This window comes from Carettochelys insculpta, chromosome 2 (assembly GCF_033958435.1).
Source record: "Carettochelys insculpta isolate YL-2023 chromosome 2, ASM3395843v1, whole genome shotgun sequence".
NCBI classification, from domain to species: domain Eukaryota; kingdom Metazoa; phylum Chordata; order Testudines; family Carettochelyidae; genus Carettochelys; species Carettochelys insculpta.
The window spans coordinates 114,637,285-114,662,292 of record NC_134138.1 but is presented as its reverse complement, the minus strand read 5'-3'; the positions used below and the strand labels follow the sequence as shown (position 1 = coordinate 114,662,292).

The 25,008-nt window shown below is 41.2% G+C and overlaps 1 protein-coding gene across 3 annotated transcripts in view; it reads left to right on the top strand.

Annotated features, from left to right (window-relative positions):
- The window catches only part of CARMIL1 (capping protein regulator and myosin 1 linker 1), a 295,177-nt gene that overhangs the window by 182,753 nt on the left and 87,416 nt on the right, over nucleotides 1-25,008 (top strand). For all 3 annotated transcript variants that reach the window (XM_074987581.1, XM_074987580.1, XM_074987579.1), the window contains exons 14-20: nucleotides 1,273-1,350; nucleotides 1,436-1,512; nucleotides 4,161-4,265; nucleotides 11,187-11,256; nucleotides 17,179-17,260; nucleotides 19,777-19,876; nucleotides 19,967-20,021. In XM_074987581.1, coding sequence (XP_074843682.1) covers nucleotides 1,273-1,350; nucleotides 1,436-1,512; nucleotides 4,161-4,265; nucleotides 11,187-11,256; nucleotides 17,179-17,260; nucleotides 19,777-19,876; nucleotides 19,967-20,021 — 567 coding nt within the window. The remainder of the gene's footprint in view (nucleotides 1-1,272; nucleotides 1,351-1,435; nucleotides 1,513-4,160; nucleotides 4,266-11,186; nucleotides 11,257-17,178; nucleotides 17,261-19,776; nucleotides 19,877-19,966; nucleotides 20,022-25,008) is intronic.

The window sequence follows — 25,008 nt, the reverse complement described above, 5'->3', positions numbered from 1 at the left end:
TTGTCTCTGACCTCCCCCAGTTGCCATAAGTTTTCAAAGGTAATGGCTGATGGCTCTGCAATCACATCAGCCAACTCCCACAGCACCCTTGAATACATTTGATTTGGCACCAAAATAAGAGAATAATGTGGTTTATTTAGCTATTTACATATTTACAGAATTTATAATATAATTAGTGTGTGTGGCTCAACAATGGCCAAGACAAAAGTGATAGCTGGGTGCAAATGTTTTAAAGACTGCAAACAATCATCAAGGAGAGAAATGTTTACGTTGCACACGGAGATGTATCTGATGTATCAATAAAATGAATTTCAACAGTGTAAAACCAGGTGCAATACCAAGAAAATACTTTTAACAGTGAGATTATATAGGTAGTGAAACAGTTTTCCAACAGAAGTTATGGAAGCTCAACTTTTTGCAATTTAAAATTGAACTGAGGAAGGCACTGGGAAATGTACTGTGGGGAACATTCATGCATTGGTACCAGAGGGGCTAGTTGACCTAATATTGTAGGGATTTGAATTTTCAAAAGTCCTGAGCAGTCTGAACTCATGTTGACTTCACTTGGACTTGTAGGGGGAGGGGGACTCAGCAGCACTGAAAATACAGGACAGCTGTTCCTCTCTCTAATTTCTATGGGTCTTAGATGTATTTTTTAAAAAAACTTATTAGTGCCTTTACCTAGGCTACTGCACAGGTAATATATCCTTAATATCATAATTGACTTCATTCATTGAAATCTTATGTTATCAGACCCATCTTACAGTATCTGTGAATACCCCCAAAGGCACCGATAATGCATGTTTTAGTAGTATCTCGTCAGAAAGAATTACAAGGTTCAGACCCAAATTAGAGCCTGGCCTAATGCAGTAGAAAAGGATTGGCTTAAGCTTTCAAAACTGATTAGCCTTTTTTGAGCATGGTTGCAATCTGGATGGCATTCCAGTCTATTTTGAACTAAAATTAATTAATGCTTTCTGAAAAAAATGTGTAGCGAATTGCCAGCTACTCGCGATAAATCAGGCCGTGCCTGTCAAGAACACTGTGTGGTAAATGTGATCCAGGCAGCATTCTTTTCCTGTCATTTTAACAAATATTTTACTTTTGAGGTCTTAAAAGGTTACATCCATTAAGAGAAAAGACCTTCAGTCAAAGCTGTTGGAGTTCAGTTTAAAATAAATGTCTGAAATTTATTTGAAGAGCTAAAATGAAAATTCTGTGCAATATATATAAAAAGTTTTATTCATATTTTTTTTCCTTTTTCATTTGAAGAGCCTGTACAGTTTTTTGGCCCAGCCAAACGCAATTGCTCATCTTGATTTATCCAACACGGAATGCGCACTAGACACGGTAATCTTATTTCTTGTGGTCATTTAAGGAAATACCAATTACTAGTAGGTTTATTGCATATAAACCTACCTTCTTTATTTCTCAGGTGTGTGCCGCTCTCCTCCGTGGATGCCTTCAGCACCTCTCTGTCCTCAGCCTGTCCAGGACAGTTTTTTCTCACAGGTATGGGTTTAAGTATAGTTATTGCTAACTCCTAGAATTTTTTTTTTGCACTTACGCAGCGATTTTATTACAAGGATTTGAAGCAGTTTTAGACTTTTTGTAAAGCCCTTTCTGACAGAGGAATTATTTATTCTGGCAGTGTATTCCTTCCCCTGGAGCTAGACAGCAATAGAATAAAGTATCCTGCATAATATGCTCACTCTGACCCTGACTCAGCAAAGCATAACTGAGGTAAATAGTGCAATTTAAAGTGTGACTAGTCCTCAACTTATGGTTAAGCATGTGTTTTGCTGATCAGGGGCCTCAGTCAGTCAAGAGGCTCAATCAAGTAGGTCCCTGCCTCATTCTGTTTATTCCTTCCCATACCCTTTGGAAAGGATCAGGACTCCATTGCATTCCTGCACATGGACTATTTGATGTATAGCAGGAGAATAAGCTATCCTGCGTACTGTGGTCACTTAAATGTCAACACTTTGCATACCCACCTGAGCACTGAAAATTAAATCAGTTTGGGCTGTGCCTGCACATACACAGTGTGCAAGTGAAATTATGGCAGATTGTAAGTTTTGGGAAACGAAAATGAAGGGCAGTTGCTCAAAGTAAAATTTTAATAGCTAAATCATATTGCTTTCCACTCAGAAAGGGCAGAAGCATTTTTCCCTCAACCCGTAAACAGAACAAAACCAAAAAACTGCTCCCACAGGCTAAGCCCCAAGATTTGTCCCCTGGAATTGCCTAAAATTGACCCTCTGCATTGAAATCTTTGTGCAGTTATGGTGTCAATGTTTACCTAAATTACTGTGGATACCATTTAGATTGTGGTAAAGCCCATTCTGTGCTAGGCTCTTTCCAGACATGAGGAAGTTCCTAGTCCTAGAAAAACATTAATACTGCAGTGAAGCAATTGACTTATCTGCTTGTAGGCAAAATATTCCAGAACTGCATGAAAGATCAGTATAGGCTAACAAATTAAATGTTTATTTGCAATGATTTCATAGCTGTTTTTTTCTTTGTCTTTTTTTCTTATTTCTTTGTTCTGTTTTCTTTTTCATCCAAGTCACAAAATAGCCCTTTCTTTTCAGTAATAAATGGCATAAAAAGACCATGCCATTTCAAGGAGAATTTAAATATTACTAAATCTTGTTTTGTTTCAATGCAAAATGAAAGCCAAAAGGTTCAAAATGCTCTGTGATGGAGAATGGAGACTGGGATCCTGGAAGTGCTGGGGTTTCTGATTTTGAGGCAGTCCATCTTGTGCCCTGTCAACTGAGGCTTGTGAGCAGCGGGGCTCCTAGAATTTACAGCCTCTCGGTTTCTTTTCACCCCTCAAGATAGACAGTCAGAAAACCAGGCAGAATTCCAGTAGAACCCTGCCAGGATTCTGTCGGAACTTGGCTGAAATTGAACAGTCTGTACAAAATGCTTGTTTCCTTGTGTTGACTGATTTGGATGGACAAACTGCTTCATCTGTATCTTTCTGACCATCTCCGTTTTGGGGCCTGATCTCATATCCACTGAAATTAATTGAAAATATTTTACTGACTTATAATGGATCTAATCTGAAGCCCTAATAAAGCTGAAAGCGTAGTTTAATAAGGAAGAGGGCAGTGACTAGAAGAAGAGAATTAGGTTTTGTGGCCTGTGTCAGTTCTGCCCCAGACTGGCTGTTTGTCTACGATCATGTCAATTACCTTCTCCAGACTTTAGTCCTCTTCTTGTAAAAAGGCACTCAGGCTACAGGCCTGCTTCACAGAACTGTGACAGTTAATCTTATGAAGCCTTTTGAGATCCCCAGATTGATCATCTTAGAGTTAAGCATTGATACTATTCTTGTTCTAGAGGAGTCAGACTCTGCCACAGGATTGTTTTGCTGTTTATGTTGTTGAAAAGTAGGGCAGATGCTCCCGCCTTTTAGATTTGCAGTATGCAGTGGTGCCTACTGAACACTGAAGCATAAAAACAGTGCTAGAATCACCTAAGTACATTTGCTCCTCTTGAATCCCAATTGTCACATTATAGAGAGTTTATCATCAGTAGTAGTAGGGACTGTTTTCCCCACCGCGTTTCTTCTTTTCTTGAGTATAGTCCTTTGGAGGATATGGACCGACTGCACTGGAGGCAGAATCTGCTCTCTATAGAATAGTAATGTCACAGGAATTAGCAGTATAAGCTGCCCTTTCATGTCCAATCAGTATACCTCAACCCTTAGCTGAAGGCATCATTTCTGCACACCTACTGTATGTTCTTCATTCAAATATTAAATACATTTTCACCCCTAGAGAAAGTTTTATTTCCTTCTCATAATAATTTTGAATTTTTGCTTCTTCGTTGGTGTTGTGAATGCCTGCCCACGAGTAACTGAGCTGAAATCACCTGATTATTTTATATAGGTCACCAAGGAGCCATCAGTTGGTGACGCCTTCTGAACAAGATATGGGACATTGATGAATGCTGCTGAATCTCCATTTTCATAGCTTTTTGTTTTTGAGCCAACAGAAAGCTATCTAGATATGATTGTCAAAGATAAAGCACATTAGTTAACACACGCACACACAGAGAGAGAGAGAGAGAGAGAGTGCTGTTGACCTGGACGTGCACTGGCACTCTGGATGTTTCAAATGTTTCTTGTTTCTCTCAATAATTGACAGGAAAGGAAAAGACGTGCCTCCATCTTTCAAACAGTTCTTCACCAGTTCACTTGCTTTGACACAGATCAGCTTTTCTGGGACTAAACTATCTCCCGAGCCTTTAAAGTAAGTGCTGCATCGATTTTCCTGCAACTTAGAGGTGGTGTTTGTATAGTTCTGTATATGATTATAAACGTGGATTGGAAAGTATCGGAAGGGTAGCCATGTTAGTCTGGATCTGTAACAGCAACGAAGGTTCCTGTGGCCCTGCAGATTTCCATGACCAGCATCTGATGAAGTGAGTCTGTTAGTCTATAAGGTGCCACAGGACCCTTCGTTGCTGTTATGGATTGGAAAGCAGCTATTGTCTCCATGCTGCTCAGAGCTTCATGTGCCTTTGTCAATGAAAGTGGGTTTCATAATGATCAGCCATGCTGAACTGGAAGAGATTGAGTGTAACAGCCCTGAGTCTGGGGCTAGCCGTGCTGATCACAGAATGAAACACGCCTGGGAAAGATGAGAATGATTGTCAGTTGAAACACAGGAGTCAGCCAACCCTGTTACATCTGGCACAGCCTGCTGCAGGATCGTGTGGGGATCTCCTCCCTTTAGACCAAAAGTCTGCAACCTGCAGCTTTGGAGCCACATGCTGCTTTTTAAGAACTTCTTTGTGGCTCCTGACTCTAATTGCAAAGTTTTTTTTAAAAAAAAAATGTGCCTCTCCTGATTATTTTTGATAAATGGCAAAATTCTAAAGGCTCAAAATGAACAACTCATGTCTGAATAACAAACAATATATGATCTCAAAACATTGATGTGCATATATAAAATTGGAGATACCTCTCCTAGAACTGGAAGGGACCTTGGGAGATCATCTACTCCAGTCCCCTGCCCTCTTGGCAGGACCAAGCACCATCCCTGACATCTATTTGCCCCAATCCCTAAATAGCCTCCTCAAGGCTTGAGCTCAGAAGCCTGGGTTCCGCAGGCCTATGCTCAAACCACTGAGCTATCCCTCCCCCCTATGTGCAGTGCATTGTGGGATATGATACTGTATCTGTGTTTTGATCATCTTGTTAATTAAATCTTGATGTTGAAAAGGAAAATTAATCTTGCAGCACTGTGCTGTGAAGGGCAATAGCATTTTAAGAAAGAAAAGTGAAATTAAACATAAAGTAAAATTAGCATAATTAAAGTAGGTTTGGGAGTGAAAGTTAGGAAAATAGTGGTACAAACATACACGTAACGTGTGAGTAAACAGAATATGTAAAAGTTTGTGTGAATGTTGCAGTAAACCTGTATCCCTTTACAAATCGTATGTGCGCTGTTCTTAAAATAGGGGTTACAAAAAGTACAGTTCGCTGTTTTTTATTAAGGACTGTCTCATATTCACATGCATTGCAGCTCTCGAATTATTGAGTTTTTTACCAAATTTGAAAAAAAAAAATGGTTGCTTCAGTTATTTTGGTTGCTGACCCCTGCTGTAGACGCAGGAGGCCTGGGAGAAAATGTAGATTCAGAAACTGGAGGAAGTAATTTGTATGCTGACCAAACAGCATGGTGGACTTAGGCAGCTCTTCTGCAGGAGCAGCAGTAGAGGTGGCAAAAGCAGAAAGCAGTTAGCTTTGGAGCAGTAAGTATAGATGGTTAAGTTTGGGATCCCGAGGTGTTGCAGAGAGAACACTGCCACCTGCAAAGGAGGAGTTGCTTTGTGTGTTTCCGGTGTGGAAGACCATGGCTCAGCAGATTTGAGTGTCCCAGCAGGTGCAGTATTGGTATTCTAGCAGGAAAGACATAAGGACAAATAAGTACGAGAAACCAGGAACCCAGAGTAAGGGTCCACCCCAGCGTTTTAGATGTGGTGAGATGGGAAGGTCTGCCCCTTGAATAATGGTGCCTGTGTGATGGGAACAGGACTGTAGACCAAGAGAGAGTCAAAGGGTGGAACAGTCAGTGTGTTCTCAGGAGTGTGGCTGAGCAGAGAGAAAGATGTTGGCTTGGTGAGCTTAGATTGACCATAGCTGACAGCTGGGAATGTGACCAAACTTGGAGGATGCCGAGAGAATGACAGGGTCATACTGGTGTTTGGGAGAAGGGTAGGAACACAGAGACTGTGGTGAAAGTGAACACTGCAGTTATGGCAAGGCCCTCTTAGAGCTGCCAAGAACACAATATGGCACAGGGAGGGGAGGCTTCTCTGACAGAGGTAGGATCTTGCTACCTTGAGGGGAGGAGACATTGCAGGCTCTGCAAGAGAGGGAACCATTTTCAGGGGAGTATCAGGTGACACTGGATCAGAGGTCTCCAAGCTGAGCAGAATGGAAGGGAGAGCTTGAGTGCCTGAGACATCAGCCCCTACAAGCCTGTAGTCAACAGCAGTGGGAAACGGAGTGATGAGGAGAAAGTATTGCTTCCGGTAGAACTCTCCCCTGACTGAGCCAGGCTCTAGGTGAGGGGAAGCATGCAAGAGGGTGGCTTTTTCTTTGAGGACTAGAGAGCTAAGGCTGGCCAATCCTAAATATAGAATGAACCACACCCAGGGGAAGGAAGGACTGGAGCTAGTGAATGGATTAGGAGTGAAGGAAAGGCTTGTGATGAAGTCAGCGCACAAGAGAATGAAAAGTGCAAAGCATATGTAGGGGAAAGTATCACAGCAAATGCCTAAAGTAAAGAATAGCATAGCCTATTTTTAGATGCAAATTAATACGGGGGAGGAATAGCTACAATAAACACCTAAAGCATGGTTAGCCAACCAACCTGGGGACTATGTAGCCATTATTTCCCATCCTTTCCATTTCCTCTGTTACGTTCCCCCTTGTTATATCCTGTTTTAGGCTTTGTGAGAATGTGGTATTAATAAGCGTGTTCTTGAACGCTACTTACCGTCTGGTGTAGGCAAAGGCTCTGGTGGTAAAAAACTTAATTGGGTATAGTTAACCACAGGGATACTCATTGTATGGTGGATGTGGACAGCAATGAGAGCAAAAAGAATGAGTAGCCATCAGCACAGTAAATGTAGTTTTTCTTATGAAAAATACCATAAGACCTTCCGATATCCCCCATAGAGTGAAAAAGACCAAAGGCCAGAATCCTGTAAATGTCACCTTTGGGTGGGACAGCTCACAAACTTGCAGTTAATCATGTACTTTAGTGCTTGCAGAATTGGAACCTAATTTGTTAAAGATGCTCTTAAAAAACCCTTTTGACAATAAGCTACATGGTATTTAATTTATTTATTTAAAGCAATACAGTTGCTTGGCTGTTTTGTTATTGCGCTGTTACTTTGGTTTACGGTTTCCTCCCTGAGGTGAAGAGTTTCAAGGATTCTTTAAAGTGTAGCAAGTCTCAGTGCACCTTGATTTGACTCTGAGCTGAACAGTATGGGCTGAATGGTACAATTCCAAAAAAAATCCCATTGATACCATTTCAGTTATGATGGTAGCTGGGACTCAGTATGTTTTCAATGGGATTGCTAGCATTTTTGTCTGAAATGTGATTTTTTTTTTAAATATGTGGTATAAAAATTTAAGGGTTTATCTGTGGTGAGGTAGTGAGCACTACAGGGCTCTGAGTTCTAAAGTGTACAAAAGTGTTGTGAAATAAATAGTCCATGAAGACTTGACTTGTGTGCACTGCCTGTTCCCCAGTGCACTTTAAGATTGTGTGAACCACTAGTGTTCACTCAGAGCAATTCAATCACATCATGTTAATGCTCTTTGGAATCATTTCTCTGTAGGGCACATTAGCTCACGATGTAGACAAGCGCTAAGATTCTGGTTTGAATCTTGAAGAGGCTGTAAGATAGTCTGAAACTGCTGTTTCTGGACATACTGAGCTTTAACTATTAGAGCAGTCCCAAAGTACTAGATAACTTAAGTAAATTGTAAAAGAACTCAAATCTCTCAAGGGAATTTGAGATGTAACATGGTGTGTATAATGCCAGTAATGTTTACATATCATCTTTCATCTGTTTATATGCAAGAGCTTTGCAAACGTAAACCTTTCAATAAATCTGGCGGCTGTGGGGTTGGGGGGGCTAGAACTTGAAATAAAGCCTTAAAATCTTGACTCCCAGTCCCCTGTTGTACTGCGAGGCTATAGTCTCTGAAAAGAGCGCCACCTGAAGCAGCAGACCTGCCCCTCGTATGTGTTGAATTAAACCTGCCCGTTTTAGTGATTAACATACGTTTGCTATCGCTCAATGCTACAGGTGCTTCCAGTGTTCCCTGTTTCCCTTGAAGTTTCAGTATGTCAGAGTTTGCTTTAGTTTATAATGGAAATGAAACACAATTTTAACTACATTTGCCATAAACATGGACCCCCCGCCCCACACCCACTCCAAAAAACGCTGTTTCAGTGACAGACGTTGCGATTCCAAAATGTAATATGTGAAATTGGGCTCTTTGAGGGTTTCACTGCTGCTAACGCAGGATGGGCTCAACAACTGCCTGGACTCCTGGGTCTGCAGCTTTGGGCAGCGCTGCTCTATGGAGTGCCACAGGCTGGGGGAAGCTAGATCTTCCAGGCGATTGGGCAAACTGGGCTGCCCTGGAGGGTGGAGCCTGTGCCAGGACTTCCATACGCCAGAGCAGGATGGACAACAGCCCTGAGCTCCTCACTCTCCAGCAGAGATACTGGCAACACTGCCTTGGAGCTGAGAGTCTAGCAGCTTGGAGAACTCCTGCTCCAGCCAGGGCTCTGAGAGCTGGCAGGCTCTCTGCTGCAGCACTGCGGTGTCCAGAACATGAACGCTGGCCATTTTCCAGTGTGCTATTCTGTTTTGCCTGTTTATTTCCATTGAAGAGAGCAGTGGCACAGGTGTTACTGAGGGCATAATTGGACCACAGTGGGGTTGCACAGATGTAACGAGAACAGCATTTGGCCTGCGGTGTCTCTTATTACTGCTTGTGATTTATGAGAAGAAAAGAATTGAAGCTGATTCTAAGACCTTAAGGGGTATTTCCCGAACTGGCAGAATGCCATTCTGCATAGTAGCTTTTTAGAGTAGAAGTGCACTTTAATATTATATGCTCTAAAAATATTTAACAAGTTTTTCAGGAAGTTTTAGTCAGATCTTCACTTTATCAAGTTAATGGCATGTTTCAGGGAGGTTTTAAGAGGGGTGAGGGAGCTTTGTCAGAAAACTGAAGCTTTACGGAGCTATTCCTGAGCTTAGACAGCAGCGATTTTTCAAAGTTACCTTATCAGCGGTTAAAATGAAAATAAATGAATTAGTAAATAGAAAAGGACTGAATCTACCACTCAGATTGAGGGACAGATATATTGTGGTTTACATGAAGGATTATCTGGGCTCTGGTATGAAAATCTTGATTTGCTGTTGCTTTCATACCCAGAATATAAGGCTTTCCAGGCTGCTTGCAGTGCATTATCTCTCTTTGATGCCTGTGGCTCAGCAAAATGGGATTGTTTTTTCTCTGTCCACTTGTACATCAGATTCTGTTAGCTTGGCATTGTCTGAAATGGAGGGAAGGCAAAAAAGTTAGTCCATCTTTCTGTTGAATGACTAGTTAACATCAGCCTTCTCCATATAAAGCCACTAGTAGTTGTCTGACTAAGTGGGTCTTTGCCCAGGAAAGCTTATGCTCCAAAATATCTGTTAGTCTACAAGATGCCACAGAACTTCTGGTTATTTTAGTAGCTGACTGAGGTGCTCTTACAGGCTACGTCTACACAACAGTCCTATTTTGAAGTAAGCTGTTCAGAAATAGCTATTTTAAAATAGACTGCTGCACACAAAGATGTATGTCGAAATAGCACCTAGCTGTTTTGAAATACGTAGTCTGCACACATAGCACTTATTTAAAAATAAGCGTCATCCTGCATCTCAACAGCATCTATTTCAAAATAGTTATTTCTAAATAGGTGCTATTCCTCCTGCAGTGAAGTTTACTGATTTACAAATAGTGCATCTGCTATTTCGAAATAGCCTGTGTTTAGTGTAGATGATAGCAAAGTTATTTCCAGATAACTGTTATCTGAAGATAATTTGGCTCTATGGCTGGAGCCCCATACTTTGCATACTTGCTAGCACTAGGGGCCCAAAGAAACAGTAGCACTTAGCTACCTGGGCCAGTTTCATCCCCGGTGCAATTCTGTTGGTGACAGTGGAGCTACATTAAGGATGGACGAGAGACAACCCTGGAGGGTTTCAGTTTCATACTGTCTGCCTTTTCCTCCTCCCCGTTTGAAGCAGGGAGTCAATGTAGCAAGCAATGTCCAGGTAACACATGCCCATGTTGTTTGGAATAACTCTTTGAAATCTCAGCATAGATAAACTGAGAAATGCCTATATGGTGACATCTTTGAAATGCCATACTTCAGGGGAACGGAATGGGCAAAGTTTATATATCATTCTTGCTAGAAACAGCTGATTAGCAGTTGCTTGTTCCGACTGTGAAATGGAGTTGCAGCATTCGTGGCACGTCTGCAAGTATGCTGAAGGATATTTAATTCCCAGGCATTTAGGCTGTGACATGTTGCCATGCCGTGATCATGGCTATGTTTGTGGGATGAAAGTAATACTGTTCAATGCAGTGTACTTTTGCCAAGTAAAAATGTAGATTTTTCAAGTAGCTGACTTTTAGAAGGAAAATGTGTTCAAACGGAAAATGCTGTTTATTTGCTGTAAGATTAATCACAGCATGATTTCAGCGCATGAGACACTTAAAAAAGAGAGAGAATATTTTTCTTGAATGTTATGGAGAAATACCTTGTATTGTGCGTCCATGACAGCTCTCTAATGTTGTAATTGTTAATGTTCTGCTAATGAAAATAGGAAATTTGTCTGTGAGTAACACAATTAATAGTTGCACGATCTGTTTTACTGTGTATTTGTTTGCATTAAATCCCTTCTGTATTCACTGAAGATCTCTGACTGTACAGTAAAAGAGTTATATTGCCATTTCAGGGTAACATAATTGCTGTGTTTTGTTTTGATAAGGCTCTTTGAATTACTAGGGTTGTGACTACTTGGGCTTTGTTGGGAATTTGATGTTTTATAATGCTTCTAATATTGATCTTTTCCAGAGCACTCTTACTAGGCTTGGCTTGTAATCCGAACCTGAAAGAGGTGTCTTTAGATCTCAGTAGCTGTGAGGTAAGAATAATGTATCAGAACAAGTTGGAAATTGGCAATTACTTGGAATTACTCTTCTTCAGATACATAGAGCCATGTGCACCTCTTTTTGTATTTAAAAAATGTGGAAAGGATAAATTCTTTTTATAAAAATGAGCTGCTACTTGTATATTGTGCCAACCAATTATCAGGGAGAATCTTACAGTAAGCCCTAAATTTAACAGACTAATGGGGGGAGGGAGTGTCTGTTAAACCCGAAAGTCTGTTAAATCAGAGGGTTTACTGCCCATCCACCTCTCCAAGGCTTCCCCGGTCCCAGTCCCTCCCTTCATTCCCTCCACCCCCCAAAAAATTCCCACTACTCACCACTGGAACTGCTGCCACTGGCGCGTGGCAAAGCAGCTGGGGGCACTGCCAGGGTTGGAGACTCCACTGTGCATTGCAGCAAGAGCCGCCACGTGCTCCTCCCACCAGGCAGCTCTCTCTTCGAAACATTGAGCACTCCATCTCATCGTACTGTTTACCATTGCTCAGAATGAAGATCCATTTGGTTCCTACGGGTACTGCATAGGTTAAAAATATTCATCGAAGTAAGTAGGGGAAAGGAGGAGACTCACTCACTGATTCACAACTGTGTGCGCCTTGCAAGAGAATATAAGAACAAAAGAGCACTTTGAATTTTGATCCTGCTGAGTTTAGCAGTGAAAATCCCAGAGGAAAGGGCTGACGGTATTTTGTAAAGGTCCCTTGAAGATACTAGCAGAGGGGCATCTATAGTATTATTTTGGAGTACTGGTTGTGCCAATTTCAAACTAAGCTGTACACCTGCATCTGTAACCAGATGCATAATGTCTTGGTACCCAGGGCATAGTTGGTAGCATTGCCCGTCTCAAACTGCAAACTGTGGGTAGGTGTGGAATTTGCCCTCCCCCATGTGCGGCTCTGTTGGGCTGATTGGAGCTACCCCCCACTCCTACCCCCACGTACAGAAGTCAAACCTCGCCTCTGCTTGGTAGCCCATATGAAGAAAGGGAACTGATAAGTGGTGATTTATTAAGAAAAGAGGATTGAAAAAGCCTAAACAGATGCTGTTGATGGTAGTTCACCTGAAAACAAGTTCTCATGAACTGTTTGTGCGCATTTTCACATGACAGGCCTATTCATGTTGCATCATCCCCAGCTGTCTGTTTATTTGTGGGCAGCCAGAACACTGAAATATACAAAAATCCCATTCTCTGAAGTGCTTCTCGTGAGTGAAGCACATTGACAGCAGAGGTTCAGCTTGCTGCCTGTGCATCCAATGATCAGATAACCCACAGGCTGGTTTTGATGGGTTTTCTAAAATAGAAGCTGGCAAGCTCTCAGTTGGTGAGAACTGGTGGAATTTTTTGCAATTTAAATTTAGAAAGAGTTTTTGACATAGCGTAAGTGCTGGCAAATCTGGCTCGTCCCCTTTACATAGGTGAGAGCTCGACTTGATTAGCATAATTGAAATGCCAAACTTGAAATGCCAAAGTACTTGTTCTATGTTTTTGTGTGATAATTAATCATGCAGTAGAGAGTGGGAATAACATTAGGAGCTTCCCTGATGAGGGGAATGCAACTTATTTTTGTATGCATTTAATATTTAGTTTCAGGCTATTGTCCTGTTTTGAAACTCTTTTCTTTTTAAGAGCAGTAGTAGGTAAATTCCAGGTATCTGAGTTTTCAAATCAGGGAGGAAAAGAGGGAGGAACAGGGCATCTACTATGGGAGCACATTTTTATCTTTAAATGTAGACCTGTGTTGTTGTTTGTTTTGTTTTTGTTCCTTTGAAGAACAGTTGATGTTTTGTAATTGTAAATTGCATGTTTAATTGCCTGGAGTTCACAGGAAGGAAAACTCATGCCATTTTAAATCAGTTGATTGAATTAGGCATTTTTTCCATTTAGCAGAGAAGAGACCTAAAACACCAAGTCCTGGCAATGGAGCAAAGCTAAGGTGACCATATCTACCTGTCCAAATATGGGACAGGGAGATATGGTGGGGAGGGGCGGCTTCTCCCAGCTCCACCAAGCCCCGGGGAGCCAGGAAGGAGGTGGCAGCCACTGGCCTGCCCTGGGAGCCCTAGGGAGGCGGCAGCCATGAGCTCTCCGAGCCCCGGGGAAGCAGCAGGAACACAGCAGCTGCCCCCGTTCTCCTGAGGATCGGGGAAGTGACTCCCGCCTGCGCAGCTGCTGGCGGAAAAGGTCAGCAGGGGAGGGCCCAAATATGGGACAATTAGTCCCTTTTAAAAAATTAGCAGGGACACCTTTTTGGCATCCCAAATATGGGACCATCCCGCCTGATATAGGACAGATAGTCACCCTAAGCGAAGCCCCTCAGTTGGAGGCTGTACTGTGTTGGACCCTGTGCCAAGTCTGATCCTGGCAGGTGTCACTGTGTGTGCCCTCTTCCATATCTTGTGCAGAGAGGCTGTCTCCTTTCCCCCCAGCTCTCTCTTGAAATTAAACTAGTCAGTCATGCTCAGGTGTGTGGGTCCTGCCCCACTGGAGGAAGTGTATCCCAGGAATAATGCCAGAGGCAGGAGACAATATTCTCTTCTGCCTTTTGGTGACTTAAATAGGCTTCCAGCTTAGCTGAGTTTGAGGGATTACCTCTCCCAAGACAAACTGTGAAGTTGAAACAGCTGTAGAAGAGAAAATCGAGCCAGTCGGTCAACTATCATTCGCCATTCTCCCCAGCTCTGACTTGTCTCCCCGCAACTAAACCTCATCCATCTTCCAATGCTTTTGACAAGAAATCATGCTGGCAACAGTCTCTCCCTTAATGTAGGGTGAGAACCACCATATCAGGAGCTGGAACTGGCTCACCTTGGTCTGGTTCAGCCCAGGCTTGCTCTCGATGAGCAGTGGGACCCAGTTTCCCTCCCCACGCCAGCTCCTGTCAGTGTGCAGCAGTAAGGGACAGGAAGACCCAATGCTTCCACCTTTGTCCCTCTTTCGTGCAAAGTTGTGTCCAGGCTGTGGTGCTGGGCCCTAATTCTGCATGGAAAAATCAATTTCTCCATTCCTCCCTTTTTGTTTGCCTGCAAATCCAATTTGTAGTGTACTAACTCCAATCCAGAGCTTTGTGGTTTTATATTGCTAATTCTGTTATGAAAACTGCCGTTTTATTTCGACCTGCTGAGCACTGATATATTTCACTCTTTTCCCTTCTGCTTCCCTTAGCTTGGTCACTGTGTAAGTACCTGCCATGCCTTACCTTCAGCATATTAACCGTTGGATCAGTAAGCAGCTTTGTTTTCACTCCCCGCATATTGGTACATTAAAGCATCTGCTGTGCTTTCCGCTTTTTAATTGCTGAAGAGCTGGTTCTTAATATGTAATTTACTGGTATTGTGTGCATTTCTGAGATCACACAGAATGTGGGGGTTCTGTATCCTTCATGGGTCAGGTTACAAAGGACTGTACACTTAATCTTTACTTTTTTGTATTCTGTCTTTGTGGGAGCAAATAATATGATTCTGGCTTTTGGGAACAAATGTTTCTTTACCCTTATATCAAGTAGGCATTGGTGTTCTTAGGTTTGTGTCCCCTGAAGTTTGCACACACAAAATTGTGGATGCAAACTTTAGAAGCTGTCCTTGAAAAATTGTTCCTGTGGATATGTAAACATGCACAAAAATAGCATTTAAACAATATTTTAGATGTAATTTTAGTGCAGAGAAATTGCACCATGATATTGATTGATACATAATCCCTTTCAAGTTTCGTTTTTAATCCAAAAAGGAATTCTCTTAGTACAGAAAGAAACAATCCATTGAAATGTAGCCAATAAAAATTTACTTAGCAAAAGGTTTGTCTGTTATACTTTAATTTAACACATCCTGGAGTTCAGGTCTGACCAAAGCCAAATTTATAAAACACCACTATGATGTCCATATTTAAAAAAAAAATTAAGAGCTAAGAGTCCATGCAATCTCTTAGTTCTAGTGGATTAGCACCAATTCATGGGACGGCTTGTGTAAAAGGGTTGTTGTCCAGCACAAAGTGAGGTGGGAATGATTCTGGCACTCATATTAATATTAGTAAGTTAGAGATGGGCTAAAGTTGCAGAAATGTGGATCGGATTTAAATTTTTAATTGAACCAGTTCCTGGGAGTGTTTGGATAGAAGGTTTTCTTTCACTCCATTTAAAAAAAAAAAAAAAAAAAAGAGAGAGAGGCCGTGTGCAAAATATTTTTCTGGGTTTGGACATATTTTAGATTTAAAATTTTAGCATGGCCCCATCTCTAAATAAAATCTAAGTTGGGACAATTAAGGGGTTTCTTAAAACCACTTAATATTGCTGTAGAAAAATTGCCAAAGAATATTAGTGAATCTGGATTAGAGCTAGGTTAAGGACTATTTTTGTTTAGAAATGATGTGAGATGTGCAGTTTAACAGTGACACTGCTTCCCCCGTCCCCTCCCCTGCTTCCCAGTGAATACCATTGATGTCTTTTTAGTGGTCCTACTCAGCGCGATGTTCATGTAGTGAAGAAGTGATTCATAATTAATATGAAAATGTTTTTCCTTCCCTTAAAACATTAATACTTGAATACTCAATTCATAGAAACAGTCATGAGTTTATAACCTTTCCAAGTCTGTAGTTTTAGTAATTTCATTGCTGGTATTGTACTTGCCTTTGAAGCCTTTTCAGACATTTTACTAAATCTTGAATCTGTATTTTAATATGCTGCAGTCATTCAGATTAATCATACTACTGGAAAGGACCTCAAGAGTTGATTTAGTCTAGTCCTCTGCACTCATGACTCGGTTATGTATTATCTAGACTATCCATGATAGATGTTTATCTAACCTGCTCTTAAAAATCTCCAATGACAGAGATTCCAACCTCCCTAAGCAATTTACTCCTATGCTTAACCACTCTGAAAGTGAAGAAGTTCTTACAAATGTCCAACCTTAACTTGTCTTGCTACAATTTAAGCCCATTGCTTCTTGTCTATCCTCAGAGATTAAGTAATACAGATTTTCTTCCTCCTTCTTGTAACAGCCTTTTATGTACTTGAAAACTACTACGTCCCCTCCAGTCTTTCCTTTTCCAGACCAAACAAAACCAGTTTCTTTTATCTTCCCTCATAGGTCATGTTTTGTAGACTTTGAATAATTTTTGTGGCTTTTCTCTGTGCTTTCTCCAATTCATCCACATTTTTCCTGAGGTGTGACAGAACAGGACACAGTATTCCAGCTGAGGTTGAACAATGTTGTACTTTAAACCTAATCCTTTCAGTGTTTGTGTTTTCTCGTCACCCCCATTTTGAAATAAAGAAAAATCCCCATCATCTAATTCTGGCTGTTATAATTTTATTTAATATTGTGTAGCTGATTTGAAGGTGTTTTTAAAGTCATGATTGACTAACAAAGATCAAGCCGTCATTGATCCTTGACTTGTTGCTCTTTATCACCTATTCCCTTCTCTCTGCACACAACACATTGCTGTGATGCTTTAGGGTAGCAGAAGGCTCTTACTCTAAAAACTTTGTCACTTAAATTCAAGGATTGAAAGGAATGCATTATATGTTTGCTTTTATGTTGCTTAATATCCATTCTTTCCAATGGGAATGTAAAAGCACCCAAACATATTTTCAATAAGGCAATCTGCAAACCCCAGAAATCTTTGTCACCTGAAAGGACTTTTGCCAGTACTATGTAAAGCCAGCCCTGGTTAAGCTTACGTTTAGTACTTTTGACTAGAAAGGGGAGAGAGCGTCACTCTTTTATAATGTGCATATGGCAAGAGAAAAGTGTAGAAATGATTTCTGTGTAGACTGTAGCATTAATGGCAACAAGTACTGTGTTTGGCTTCATGAGGTACTCTTTATATTAAAAAAAACTCCTATTGTTATTTTCTGTATTATCAAAATGCCCTAATTAGTGCTAGATGTTTTGTCTGTCTCTAGTTGAGATCTGGAGGTGCACAAGTTCTGGAAGGATGCATAGCAGAAATACACAATATCACCAGCCTAGACATTTCAGACAATGGTAAGTATGTTGAAAAGGGGTGAAAGGTAATATATACCCTGATCTGATTGATAAAGGTGATTTAAATCCTGTGATGTGATAATGTTTATGTACCATAGAGCTTTTTGTGGGGTTTTTCAATATCAAAACAGGTTTTATTAAGAATGGCATCAAAGCAAAGTGAGCCCTTGACTTTGTTTATGCCTGTGATAGCTCAATGTTACACAGTGCCTAATAACAAAAAGCAGTCAAGTAGCACTTTAAAGACTAGCAAAATAGTTTATTAGGTGAGCTTTCGTGGGACAGATCCACTTCTTCAGACCATAGCCAGACCAGAACAGACTCAATATTTAAGACACAGAGAACCAAAAACAGTAAGCAAGGAGGACAAATCAGAAAAAGATAATCAAGGTGAGCAAATCAGAGAGTGGAGGGGTGTGGGGGGGGGAAGATCAAGAATTAGATTGAGCCAAATATGCAGATGAGCCCCTATAAGCTGTGTCTACACGTGCACGCTACTTCGAAGTAGTGGCACTAACTTCGAAATAGCGCCCGTCATGGCTACACGCGTCGGGCGCTATTTCGAAGTTAACTTCGATGTTAGGCGGCGAGACGTCGAAGTCGCTAACCTCATGAGGGGATTGGAATAGCGCCCTACTTCGATGTTCAACGTCGAAGTAGGGACCGTGTAGACGATCCGCGTCCCGCAACGTCGAAATTGCCGGGTCCTCCATGGCGGCCATCAGCTGGGGGGTTGAGAGATGCTCTCTCTCCAGCCCCTGCGGGGCTCTATGGTCACCGTGGGCAGCAGCCCTTAGCCCAGGGCTTCTGGCTGCTGCTGCGGCAGCTGGGGATCCATGCTGCAGGCACAGGGTCTGCAACCAGTTGTCGGCTCTGTGTATCTTGTGTTGTTTAGTGCAACTGTGTCTGGGATGGGCCCTTTAAGGGAGCGGCTTGCTGCTGAGTCCGCCCTGTGACCCTGTCTGCAGCTGTGCCTGGCACCCTTATTTCGATGTGTGCTACTTTGGCGTGTAGACGTACCCTCGCAGCGCCTATTTCGATGTGGTGCCGCGCAACGTCGAAGTTGAACATCGACGTTGCCAGCCCTGGAGGACGTGTAGACGTTATTCATCGAATAGCCTATTTCGATGTTGGCTTCACGTGTAGACGTAGCCATAGTGACTCAGAAAGTTCCCATCACGATTTAAACCATGTGTTAATGTACCGAATTTGAATATAAAAGTCAGCTCGTCCACTTCTCTCTCTATTCTATTCTATTCTATTCTATTCTATTGAATTTATATTCAAATTCGGCACATTAACACATGGTTTAAATCGTGATGGGAACTTTCTAGGGGCTCGTCTGCATACTTGGCTCAATCTAATTCTTGATCTCCCCCCTCCCCGCCCCCCGCCACTCTCTGATTTGCTTACCTTGATTATCTTTTTCTGATTTGTCCTCCTTGCTTACTGTTTTTGGTTCTCTGTGTCTTAAATATTGAGTCTGTTCTGGTCTGGGTGTGGTCTGAAGAAGTGGGTCTGTCCCACGAAAGCTCACCTAATAAACTATTTTGCTAGTCTTTAAAGTGCGACTTGACTGCTTTTTGTTTTGATAGTGTATAGAGTAGCACGGCTTACTCTCTGTTACTAGTGCCTAATAAGTTTCATTGGCTGAAACATTACCTTTATCCACATCAGAAGCAGACTGCAGCATATCTATTTTACTTTTTCAAGAACAGAATGGAATGCAGCCAATTTTAGCAAGTTGATTTATTCACAAGCTTTGCACGTTGGCCTCTGTACCTGCCTGAAGGCTGTGAGAACACATTGGTGCACATAACTGCTAGAGTTTGCATAGTAGTATGTTCTGCTAATTCTCAAGGCGAGAAACAGAAAAGATCTCCATGGCTTAACAAAGAGAAGAATGTTTGTCTTGGACCAGTCTGCACTAGAGATTAAAATCAGTCGTAGCTACACAATTCTTGCTATGGCAATTGTATAGCTGTGATCAACTTATCTACAGTCAATTTACCTGACCATCCTCACAGAAGGAGGTTGACAGGAGAAATGCTCCTGTTGACCTCCCTTGCTCCTCATGATATTGAGGAGTACCAGAGTCGACTGCCAACCCCAGATAGTTCAATTTCATGCATCACTACTAGGCGTGTGAAATCAAACCCTGGGAGGTCGACTCTGACCTGGTTGATCTTCTGTGTAGTGAAGATATACCCTAGTCTTCCCCTGGGGGACTGAAATTTAGGGATTAAACCTCCTCTTTTCCTGCTGTGTATGCAGTTGCTGATTAGCAGAAAGCTTTTAAATGGTTTGATCACAAACAATATGTTTAACTTGTGGGTCCATGGAAAATTAAAGAAGACCCAAAGATTTAAAAATAAAAATTGTAATGATTCTGGAAGACATACTTTAAAGTGGTGTGGTGGTAGAAAGTCAGTCAAATGAACATGGTTTTGTTGATTAAACCCCATCTAGCAAAAGGAGTGTGTTTTTAATTCTCCATTTAATCTGATTCCTCACAGGCCTAGAATCCGATCTCTCGACACTTGTAATCTGGCTTAGTAAAAACCGATCAATAAGACACTTGGCATTAGGCAAAAATTTTAACAACATGAAATCCAAGTAAGGTTTTTATTATTTTTTTTAAATACTAGCAAAATTGATAGCAAAAAGCTGCTGATTTCATTGTTTCCGTCACTTTTTGTCTTTCAGAAATCTCACTCCTGTACTTGATAATTTAGTACAGATGATTCAAGATGAGGATTCAGTGAGTATCCTTTATCCTAGTGTAATAACACATCTTTATGTAAGCATCATTCTTGCAGTTTACCAGCTTCTATTTGCCATTGGCTGCATTTACCAGTGGCTTTATTTGCTGTCTGTTATTTTGTCAACATTGTGAAATACATTTTTTGTTTATTCTGCTGTTTGTTTTATTAAATAGGAAATTAACTTTAAAGTGTAATTGGGATTGCATATGGGGGACTGTTTTTCACTTAGTGTGTTATCAGAACACTCTGTATGGAGTAATAGATGATGCACATTGAAAGAATAATTTATTTCAAAACGTCTGAAGCTCTTAACTTAGTTTTCTTTAAGTCTAAATGCCATAGTCCTATAAGCACAGATTTTAGACATTTTCATTTCTCAACATGGGATTGCAATCCCAGGTTTTTGGGGATAGGGTAAACCTGCAAAATACAGAGAGAGTATTTCTTCACAACTTTCATGATAATCACATTTTTGCACAGTAGCATGCATAATTGCTGCAGCCCACCAACAAAATCCTGTTCACTCAAGAAAGAAAAAATGAAGAAAATTAGAAGAAATTAAAGCAATAGATTTTTATAGTTTATTATTCTTCACATTGGTAGGAAACACTATACTTTTGTAAGTACAGTATTTCAACGGGTAATTGTAATGGCTCTTTTCACTGAGCGTTTCCTTGGCATCTTGTCTCTATTCTTCCCTGACAACTCTTCTCCCACTTCCAAAAGACCCTTTATTATTGATTGGACTTCGCTCCCCTTATTGCCCAATACACATTGTTCATGGGCTGGCCAGAAGGTATTTCTTGGGGATATGTTTTTGTATCATTTTAATCAACATTAGTCCCTTGTCTTTTCTGTGTCCCTCAGATTACAGGTATGCTCTGCTTTCCTCATCCTTCAAAAATAAATGACTCCTGACATAAGCTACTGACCCAACCCCTTTGTTCCCTTCACCTCTAAGCCCATTGAACCCACATTATGTAACCATTACTTCTATTTTCTCTCCTTCTGGACTACTCCAGTCTGACATCTGTCTTCTTCTCTCCACTTTGTAACAGCTCTTCCCAAGGTTTCTAATGGCTTGTGGATTTGGTCTTGGCCCAAATCTTAGGAACTCTATTCCATTCTCCTCCTTGACTTCTTCTCAGCTGCATTTTGAAGCTGTTGGTCCCACCATCCTTCTCAGTGTGTTTTCCTCTCTTGTTTTTCATGATAATCTCTCCTAGTTCTCCTCCTGACTCATTGACTCTCTTTTCACTGTCTTGTTTAGTCAGGTGAGTAATCCGCCTCTCACTCCCAGGAGTGACACAGGGTTCTGTTCTCAGCTCCCACCCTCATTTGTGATTTCCTCTCTTCCCAGGGCTTCCACTGCCCATCTCTATACAAATTTACTTTTCCATTTCCATGCTGCCTCCCTCTCTCTGTGGCTCTGACATCTGTTGCCAAGTGTCTTGGCATCACCTCACACTTAACACAGCCAAAAGATAAATTTGTGATTTTTTCCTCTGATCATACTCTGCTGGAGAGGACTATCACCATCTCCGCTGTCACTAGGACCCATCACCTGGGATTCATTGTCAGCTCTGTTCTCTCTCTCTCTCTCACTCTGCACATGTTCAGAACACTACAAGGAGAGGTCATAATCAGAAAGAAACCTCTGCAGCATAATTCTTTGGATATTTATACATACTTCAAACAGAACTGTAGTGGTGTTGAAATATAGACAGCATGTTACTTAGTATTTTAAAGGCTCTGTTATTTTCATATCATTGACAGAGACACAGGATACTTAGCAATGTTTTTCCTCCTCTGCTGAATGAGTCATGAATGAAGTGCTTTAAATGATTTAGCAGTTCGGTATCATGACTGCGGAAAAACAACAAGCCACTAAATTTTTATACACAATTTAAAAAACAAGAACAAAATACCAGGTGTTAAAGATGCATGAGCATACAGTACCCGAGTTGTACATTTTATAGAATCTATAAATAGGTGTTATACTGCACAGTCCATAAAAACTTTTATTTCACAGCATAGGTTCAGAGGCTGTGTGATTATCATACTTCATTCTTTCCTGCATAAAAATGGATGCTGTACTGCTGCCACACATTGCTCAGACTTATGACTGAACTTGCTATGAGTAGCTGAATAACCCTGTTTCTGATGGCAGTGGTTGGTGCTCAGCACTTCAAGGGAGGCTCTCTGTACCTTGCAGAATTGAGTCCTTTGGGTTCTTTTAAAGCCCTTAAATTAAATAAATTCAATTTGATAGTTAAACTCCCAAGTGTACCTAGCAAGTGTATGGAAGTACCAAATGTAATATGGTTTCTAATTACATTCTTTACATTTTGGCCCTGAGTAAGATCGATTTAAAAGATGCTTAATGTAGCAGTGCACCATCCCTTTTCTGCAGCAGAAAAGAAGAAGGTGTATGTTTGATAACAAGCTCCCAATATGCAGCTGAAATCATAGGGTATTGCTGGGGAATAAAAGTTTTTATGGGCTGTGGAAAATCACATCTATTTATGTAGGAAATATTCAGTTCAGATCATGCATTCTCATGCATATTTAATACATAGTCTCTTTTCTGATTGTATAGAGTAACGTTGGTTCCTGGTGGACTTTCTGCACTCATGATACCAAATCATTTATGCCATGTGTACACTACAGAGTTTTGTCAGCAAAACTCAGGAAGCATCTACACACAAAAGGTGTTTTGTCGACAGAGTCTTGACAAAACAGAGCACTTTCCCAACAGTGTTATCCCTCTCCACATTGAGGAGTAATGCTCCTGTCAACAGAGTTTTGTCAACACAAGTGCAGTGTAGATAGTCTGGGGCCCTTTTGTTGACAGACAGGGCTTCCCATTCACTCCGCAGCCTTGTTTGCAGAGCTTCCGGTCAGCCATTCTGTCGAGAGAGGGCAGGGCAGTCTGGCTGCTCTCTGTTGACAGAGTGGATTGCTCTTTCAATCTGCTTTTGTGTGTAGATGTGCTCTGTTGGCAGAAGTTTTGCTGGTAGATCTATTCCAACAGTGATTTCTGTTGACCGATTGCTGTAGTATAGATGTAGTCCTAAAGCGTTTCACTCTATACTCATTCAAGGTTGGAGAGGGGGATGTGAAAGACACAAGACGACCAATTACTAATTCACCTACTTCTCTATGAACAGTGTGAAATTGAAAGAGGCTTTAAACATATCACATGCTGTAAATAACATGTTCTCTGTATTTGAAACATGGGAATAGCATATGTATAGGTAGTTGAAGAATTACTTTGCAGGGAATTGTTTCAGACCATAAGCTTTCCCTTCAGTATTTAAAATAGAGACGGAGCAGGAAACAGTTTTCCCATTCTTTGAGGATTTTGAAAAAAAGTCCTATTCCAATTATAGCAAAAAAATCAGATTGAGTCCATTGTTTCAATTTGACAATTTTAACTAGCTATAAACTAATTTAACTTTCCAAACAGATACTTGTTTCAATCTGGAAAACAGAATTTCTTCATTTCAGAAAGATCTAAATGGCTTTTGCTTTTGTTAAAATATCAAGACAGGAAACTTGTCAAAGCCGAGCCTTTTCACTGAACAGTTTTGTTCAGTGAATTAACATCTTCCAATGATACAAAATTTGTAAAAGTAATTCCCAACATGCTCTAGTTCAGATTGTGTAGCATCAAACTCTTGCTAAATGCTGAATAATCTGAATACCTTCGTAAATGTTTAAGAAATCAAGCAAGCTTACCTACCCTCTCAACTTGTGAAAATGAAGCTGCTTAGGCATCAAAGGAGGGCCATTATGCATGGGTTCATTCCTGCAAACCTCCTTGAAATCACTAATTTCCCCCAGGGCATCAGGTCACGTATGAGGTTCATTCCTCAGTCAGTAGGAGCCACAGGTATGATTAATGATTACCTTATGGCACTCACAAGTGTATCTGATCACTCACAATGCTGGTGAAAGACAAGATCCCCAGCAGTTAGGAGCTGGCAAACTAAAAAGCCTCAGACATAAAAACAGTGTGGGGCTAGCATGACAGCTGAGAGCAGCTGCAGCTGAAGAGACATGGCAACAGAAATGATATCACAGAGTTACTGACTGAAGGCTATTGCCTAGCATGAAGGAAAAAGGCAATTTTAGTCTTGGGCTGGGTCTACGCTACAGAGTTTTGTCGACAGAAGTCAGTATAACTCAGGGAACGTCCACACACTTTTCAAGCATTCTCTCAACAGAACTCTCCATTTTCCTCGACAGTATTATCCCTCAAAAATTTGAGGCATAACGATTTCTGGACAGAATACTGTCGACAAAAGTGCATTGTTGACACTTCTGTCGACGGAGAGGGCTTCCGGTTGCTGGGCAGCCCTCTTTGCAGAGCTGCCATTCTGCTTTCTGGCACCAGTGGGCATTGCATCCTGGCAGTTCTGTGTCGACAGAGCAAGTTGCATGTAGATGTAATCCATTGACAGAATACTGTCGAGGTTTCCCTGTCAACAGTAACTTGTGTTGCCAGATGCTTCTAGTGTAGCCTTGGTGTTTAAATGTCCTGGTTGGCTCATCTCTTGTCGCTATCACAGGGGAATGGATTCAGATGAGAAGGTCATGTTGAGGTGTATCAGGGCCGATAATCTTCACAATGAGAGCTGGCAAAGAAGGAAGTATAGAAACAGTTAAAGTAGAAGTAAGCAAGTGGATTGTGCACAGTAGTATCATGGAAGTGAAAGGAGGGTGGTGCCATTGGGGGTGTGGGAAAGGGGAAATTGTTAGACTTTTATAGGATTTTGAAAGTAAGGACAAGAAGCTTGAAGTTGATGCCGTGCATAAAGGAAGCTTAGGGCAACATGGTCTGATCAGTTGGAGTTGAAAGTGCTCATTAGTGTCCAGGAGACATTATGTGTTGTGCAGGGTCAGACCCCCAAATGGTTGTGAAGTGTAATAACCTTTCCTCTATTCTGAAAAATGTATAATTCAAGCACTAACAGGTCT